Below are 7,923 nucleotides of genomic sequence, written 5' to 3' on the forward strand. Positions count from 1 at the left end.
ATATATATTTTTTTTAAATAAAAAATAAAAATTAATGATGCTTTTAGCCATAAACTCTCTAGAGCAACACAAGTGCAGCAATTGATCTTGGGAAGAGAAGAGGGAAAACTTGTTTTGATTTGCTACCTCAAGTGTTGACAGGTGCTCAGTACCAGTTTAGCAGGTAAAGTTCATCCTGTAACCTCTAGTCTTCCAGTTGGGCCTAGAAAAGGTAGCACTTCTAACAGCGTTTCCAGAAATTTATATAATGCACAGAATATGGAGTATAGCAGTTAATAGTAAGAAATTATTAGCAATTATGTTATTAGTGTGTCTGTGCATACAGGAGAGGAAATTTTAAGTGTGGTGCAGAGATGAAGAAACAGGACAAATGACTACCTGTGAGCAGAAGTAGATGAAAGACAGCCTACTGTTTCTGTTTGTCCCTGCTTTAGCTAGGGTGGGGAAAAACCGGAAAACAAGGCACAGCTATCTTTGCACCATGCAAAGGAAGACCACTGCTGTGCTATGGAGTACGCTGGCTCGGTGCCAAGAGAGAAACAAAGGACAACCCGACCGTGCCAGACCCGAAGGCCTGCCATTTCTTGCCACACTGGAAAGGACAAATTGCCACAAAAACAAATGGCATGGAAAATGGGAAGTCCTGTGAAGTGCCATCTTGTTTGATGAGCTTATGCCACTTCTCTGAAAAATAACTAGTTTCTACAGAAATTGAAATTCTAGACAAGAAATGTCCTTGGGTCAAAATCAACCTTTCCTTAGATGCCAAACATATTAACACATTGCAAAATTTTAGGTACACAAATGTTGTTGGAAACTTGAGAAAGCTGCTCTGTATGTCCAGCTTCTTCAGATATTTTGTTTTTTCCCCACTGTGCCCAAGTGTGACTGGCTCAAGTGCAAATGGCATCTACAGCAGGATGAATGCTTCAGGTCTCTGAAACACAAAACAAAGATATTGCGATGTTAGTGATACAGGAATTATAGCAAATGACAAATTCACCTTAAAGGGGGAATCAAGTTTTCTTTGGAAACAAGTGCATAATAGTAAAGGCGAAGCCAGAAATACATGATACATTTTTTCTGGTTTCCATTCTTGTTACAGATTTCTGTTGTGTCATTCATCTTCAGATTAGAGGCTTTAAGTGCCCTGCATTTTCTTTTTCATGGAGAGAGGGCGCCTAGAAGCTAATGCAAAACGATGTTACATGTACGGGCTGTCTGCGTAGTAAGTACCCAGAGTACCATGGCATGCCAGGAAACTCCAGTAATTCCTTCTTCCGCACGTCTTCCGAACAGGATTTGAGATTTGGAAGGTAAAGAGCTAGAGCAATGATGGCACACACAGACTTAGCTGTGCTGTTTTAAAGGCAGATATAGGACTATAATGCTTCTTGGGCTACAAGCCTACAATTTAGGCTTATCTCCTCCCAAATTGTTAATCACAGCTATGATGCTAGGAAGATGTCCGTTTTGATTCTCACAATTCCTAGATTTATCCTTCTATATAAGTAAGTAACAAACTTCAAAATCCAGGTAGAGAAAACAATATTATTCTAAATGACTGCATGTACCAAGTGAAGTGATAGTGCACACCTTTGCGGGCTGAGTCTCCCGCAGGACTGAAGGGCTCCAGTGTGTCACACTGTATGTTGAACTCCGCAGCACTAGTTACTTGGATAAAGATTCAGTGTTCGTAACAGACTGGATACAGGATATTGCAAAGGTTTCTTAAAAAAGAGGCATTTGGAGGAAGCAAAACAGTATTATTTCCCTTTTTGGCTTAGTCAGCAATGAGGAAAAGGCGTGGCTAAGCCAGAAGGACAATCTTTACACTTCCTATGTGTGACACATGCAAGGGGCCTCGGACAAAGTAAGATGCTGCCATCAACTTTTGAACTCTACATTTACAAATGCACTGTAATAACTGTGCAGTTCCTTGTAGCTTCTGCTTTCGCAGCAGTCTGAAGTAAACTCATGGATATGCGAAGGCTAGAACTGTACAGACACACTCGTGCATAGACACGGCTCTTTGTAAAGCTATACCATAGCGTGCACCGCGTTTTTGTATGCACACCCTACCACCTTACAGCGCAGAGACCGCACTCACCTTGGACTCACTGTTTTGATGCTGACTCAACCACTGGCTTCTGCACTCCAAAGGCAGTGATAAAAATATTCACAACTACGATAATGAATACTAGTCCAGTTGCAAGGTTGTTGAGGAAATCCAGCTTTCCATGTTTCGCAGGGTTGTTAAGATCATATTTTACTTCAAAGAGAAAGTGAAAAAGAGAGCTTTAATTATACGCATATTTCAAAATCCAGAATAAAAGTCTTCACTGCTCATGTACCAATAATTTCTCTTACACTGAGCTACTTGCAACAGTCACAGGGGAAGTAAGATTCTGCAGTGTCAGTAAAAGTGTTAAGGAGAAGCCCTTTAACCACAGGGCGCCTATTAGGTTCCAGTAATTAGCACCTAATCTCTGTGTGTGCACATGGGAAGTACACAAACATTACTAGAAATCTGAGTGCTTGATTTCTTGAAATCTGGTTTTGTTGCAGACTTTTAGCATTTAAAAATTATTTCAGTCTTGAATACAGGCAGTGTGAAGCCCTGGCAGGATGGAATGAAGTTAGATTTCCTGCATTTAAATACTACAAGTTCTTCACACAGCCCAAGCTCTTTACCAGGGCTGGATTTTTTTTGTACTGGTGCCCTTCACCAGCTGTGCTCCCTGCTTGGGCACTGATTCTGTTTTTGGAAAGCACGGGCAATATGTCTGTTAAACAGAGGAAGATTTCAAAGCAATGTAGCTGCAGTCCTTTTTACAGAGAGCATCAGCTGTGTAAACATTTTCTTTTGTTCTTGCAGTTGTTCTTCGGTTGAACTGCTAATGGGAGTGAGGGAGGAACACACAAGGGAGATAGCATTAATGTAGTTTAAGCTTGGATTCCAGGCCTTGTGGAAACATATAAATGAGTTACATTGGCCTGATAATAGACTTGATGATAGAGTAAAGCATGTGCTTGTATAGGACAGCAGGAAGGCTGGGGGTGCTTGCCTGGCATCACGCGGAAACCTAAAATTTTCCTCTGTCTCTGTTCTCTTGCACTAAGGGCTCTGCAACTCAGACCCTCTGCTAAATTTCTTTGATGCTAGTGGAATGAGCGTCAATGAATTCTGCAGCATGTGTTGAAAATGGTTTTTGTCTATTAAGACTCCTAGTTCTTAAATGCGTAGCTCACTGGAGCTTGTGTATGCATGTACAGGACATGTGAGGGAAGTTTATAGCTGGCAAGCTTTTACAGCAATGCGAATAAAGCTTTGAGCTCCTTCTGACAGGCACGTCCATAGACGTGCAGCTTACAACTCCACTGCATGCGCTAAACTTTGCTACTTATGATGATGATAATGAATAATAATAATAATAATTAATAATGATAATGATTAACACAATGACCCTGTCAGCACTGCGGATGTTGACCACAAAACCAAGACTCGCGTGCTGAAGCAGTTAAGTGGTGGCAAACACAGCGATGATGCTGACGTATAAAAAACCAGGTTAACTCCGTGTCCCTGATTAGGAAGTCTAATGCTGGTTTGGTTTCAAAGGAATCCTGAGTGCCTGTTCAAGGCATGGTAACTGAAGCAGTACAGTCAAACATCACGGGCCAGTCACAGCACTGAAGAACAGCGTGGGGGAACTACCTGAAAAGCTTAAGCTACTACACACCTCTGTAGGCTTGAAATAATTTAAGCTCAGCAATACTTAACCCAGAAAATGAGTTTATACATGTCTGTAAAGCATCCGGAGCTACGTGGATGCTTGCAGCCCAACAGTACCTGGAAGGACTCTAGTACTGTCACGTGAATGAAGCTGAATAAATGAAATTAGATTAGTGAACCTCAAGAATGGAAGAAAAGTATTTCAGATGTTTGGTTTAAAACCAGAAAAGGCAGTAATGGCCTAATGTGTTTTGTGAGTTAAAAGAAATCATGCTCAAAGAAGTGACACTTTTACAGCTGTGCCTTTGTCCAAATAAGGGTCAGAGAAGACAAGTATTGCTTGTCAGTTTAGGCGGTGCTCTGAAGTTTGAAGCAGAGTTGCAGTAATCCTATCTTTGTGATTATAGTACTTCAGATGAGGGACTTCGTGAAAATGTTCTTAAGAACAGGCATTCTTTAAGTATTTTATTATAGTGGGATTAGATTACTATGATTTCATGCCACATAAACTATTTCAAGACATTCTTTGCTGTTCTTCCAAAAAGTTAAGATTACCAAATCACTTTCAAAGATCAGTTTGCTGAACATTTTTCAAAATGTTTTTGTAAAAGGCTCTTTTGAAGGAGGAAAAGCTTTTAATCTCTAGTAGAGAACTGTGAGAACGTGTAGCTCCTTGGCTAAACCTCTGTCTCAAGGAAAGAAACTGGATGGTTGCACAGACTTTTGTTTGGACTTGTGAGAGCTTGTAAGAAGCAGAGTTTTGTGGCTGGACAGAAAGGCAAACTGTTCCTTCAGGCTACAGCTACCAAATACACATCGTGAAAAGCAAGTTCTGGCTATGACGTCTGTATCTTTGTACCTTCATATCCTATTTCCCATCTTCGGGACTTTTGAGCCTAGCACAACAGCATCACTCCAACAGCGTACTGCTACGTGCCAAGGGCTTTGTCACCCACCGAATGGCACACCTACAGCCACTGCTGACCGCAGAGCGCAGGCTGAACTGACGCACCCCATGGATTGCTATGATGTGGTCTGTGAACTCCACCTCAGCCCAGCGCTGCAGTTGGGGCTGCTGGGCACTCTCTTTACTGCCAATGTGACCAAGATAAAAAAAATACAGAGATGGAAGCCGCTTTGGCAATGTCTGGCAGAAACAAACATTAAAAAGCAATTTCTCAGTGTATACTGAGAAGTTCTTGCCCAACAAAAAACAGGGGACTTGTTTACAGCATCAAAACCAGCTTAACTGAAAAATCCACCAGGCAGATGCCTCCAACCGAGAAATATCTAAGTGTTTTGCTAATTTTTCCATGACTCTCTTCCCACACCCCCCAGTATCATCAGGTTGCTTTTTCCAGTCCCTTTCTGGAATCTGCTACGAACCAGGACCTGGATTTTGCTCTTGTACCAACTCTACCAAATGCAGAGCACACTGTATTCTGACTCTTTCATAAAAAAGAAAAAAGCTACCATCAGCTCTGTGTCAGTATTACAAGCCTTATGTATCCTGGTGTCCTAGAAACTTCCTCCTTGAACAGAAAGTTGTTTTTTTTTCAGTTGTGCTAAAAATTGGACCATTGAAAGACTAACGGAGATGCCAAAGGTGGTACCTGTAAGTTAATAAATGCCACGTGTGAACTCTGGCTACCACCTTCAAGGCTTTTCATTTATGGTGGACTTAAGATCTGTCATATAGTACCCATTAATTTAAAGGGAAATATTTAATATAAGTTAGAGAATAAATGATTAGATATAATCATCAAATGAAACGACCCATAGCTGTTTCCTACCAGTGAAGGCATCACTTATTTCAGTGAATAATGGGGTTCACGTGATGCTGAAACCAAAACATTTCCCTGATTTCCACAGCTACCTTTGATTGGCTCTCCAAAGTTACAGCCTAGGGTTTTGGGTGCTGCTAATGAACGTCACAGGTTTTCAGCAAATTTGCAAAGTGCCACTGGATTCCTTTTGCATTCTGCCTTGCAAAAGCATGGGGGAGAATGTCACAGTAGGGTAAGATAGCAAAGAGGAGCGCTGAGTACTTGTTTAAGGTCAAAACAGAAACTCAAATTTCCAGAAGCGTGCTGTCTTTCCAATCTGTAGAGTTTGAGTTGTGCCTTTTGGGTAATTCATGGTCACTTAGTGATGACATTGTTTTAGAAATCAGTCTGGTTCTGTAGGTACTTTGATCAATACTCTCCCTTACAGAATAAGGCAGAGGGCACAGGTCATACGTGTGCTACTAATCCAGCAATACTAACTTACAATACCTAATTTTTAGTGATAAGTACTAGTTCTTGTGCCTCACAGCACTGTACCTGTTAATACAAAATAGTGGAACCTCTGTTTTTTGAGAACAGCAAAGACGCTGCATTGAACTTCCAGGAATGTGAAGGTACATAATTCAACAAATAAGACAGAAGGGCAGGGAGCAGGGAGGCAGGGAACTCATTAAATGTGTCCAAAGCACACATTAACACATCTCCTATTTGAACTCATTCTCTTGAAATGATTTCTAGCATATCTTAAAGGTATTGCATCACATTGCTACAAAGTAGAAAAGGTTTACCTAGCGACAAGCATAACTCAGTATTTGGAATCCCAGGATGCTAGTTCGACTGTGTTTTCATATTATATGTTATTTCAAATTTTTTGACTGAAGTTACAGTATGTGGATAATAGATGAGGTGTGTTCTTAAGGTGAAATCTTGCTCCAACTAGCCTATTTTTAATTTCAGTTTAACACAGGTTTGAAAATTAACAAGTGCTTTTCTATCATTCCCAGCCCAGAGATTTAGGATGCTTTGAATAATTTTCTAAATTTAAAATTAAGAGGTGGTTTTTTTTCATTATGGTCAAGCCTTGCTATAAAACTTTGACTTGATTGCAGAAACACACACAAACTGAAGGCAATGTGCCACACCAACATGGAGATGGACATTTCAACTTTCACTTCTATATCGGAGTTCTACGTCCACAATATATGCTTATAATATTACTTACGATACGACTGATATGGAACAAATATGTTTCAGTCATAAGACTAAGTAACAGGTCTTACCAGAAACACTATTATGAAACTGGGCAGACTGCATGATCCTATCATCTGGCCTATTAATGTTTCTTTTACAGTATTTCATCATTTTCCTTCCTCCTCAAGCCTTTTGAAATGAAAAATATTCATGCTTTGGGCAAATAAGTATGAGGAAGTCAGTCAAGATTGAAGATTCCACATGAAGCTGCCCTTACTCCTTTTGTTGCAATAGTCTATGGTCTTAAGAGAAAAATTTAATCTAAAGGCTTTCAAATATAACAGTTTTAAAAAGAATAAAGGAGAGTCTATATACCATCTTAGAGGTTGCATCCTATAATAACAATACATGTCAATGGTTCTTGCTGTTGCTACATACCAAGGAATATCAGGAGCACTCCCACCATTACTTGCAGTGTGAGCGAGAGGCTGATAAGAATGATAAGTGGGATGTAGAAGGAAAAAGAAGGTCCTTGCTCCATCACGGCTTTCAGCTGGGATGCATTGGCCATCAGCAGGGCAATGTCCAACATGCTCTCTGCAGCACTCTTCTTATTTGCATAGTGGTTGATATTCATAGGTCTGTTTCTTTGAAACCACTGTGATGGTCTGTGCTAGAATTGGGAGAGAGGAAAAGGTTATTCACATTTCTTCTAACTGGTGTAGTGAGCGAGATGACTTGGCCCATTGGCTGATTTCTGTAATCGTACTCATGGAGTAACAGCGGTACTATCAGTGCATCATTTTCACTGTCCCCACTGCCCTCCATCTGGTCAGAGAACAGTAAACAGTGTCTGTACTGGACTTGGGCAGATGCACTTCTTCCAGCTTGTAGGATCTGTCAAACAGTCAGTATGTCTCTACCCTAAGGAAAGGAAAGCTTGAGAAGCTGTGAAATTCGCACTGAGAAAAGCTGGGGGGGAAAAACAGTGTAAAACAATCACACAAACAACAAATTGTTGCAACTAATTTACTCCTAAAGGCATACTTAAAAATACAAATATTTATTAAATTCACTCTCTGTCATCAAACATCTATATAGTTCCTTAATTACTCATGAGTCTTATTTTGAGGATTTATGTGGAAGTTGGCCACTGTATGAACTTTTCTTGACGTCTTTCCCTGCTCCTTCTTACTCTGCCATGCCACTGTC

General features: G+C 40.5%; 1 protein-coding gene across 1 annotated transcript; it reads right to left on the minus strand.

Moving 5' to 3' along the window:
- Nucleotides 1-2,117: 2,117 nt before the first annotated feature.
- On the minus strand, nt 2,118-7,384 carry NINJ1 (ninjurin 1; the record flags this gene model as incomplete). Its single annotated transcript, XM_010161345.1, has 2 exons — nt 2,118-2,272; nt 7,150-7,384. Coding segments are annotated over 2 exons (390 nt in total), but the record flags the coding sequence as incomplete, so codon positions are not given.
- Between the last annotated feature and the right edge of the window lie 539 nt (nt 7,385-7,923).

Source organism: Eurypyga helias, unplaced genomic scaffold (assembly GCF_000690775.1).
Source record: "Eurypyga helias isolate BGI_N326 unplaced genomic scaffold, ASM69077v1 scaffold43091, whole genome shotgun sequence".
NCBI lineage: Eukaryota > Metazoa > Chordata > Aves > Eurypygiformes > Eurypygidae > Eurypyga > Eurypyga helias.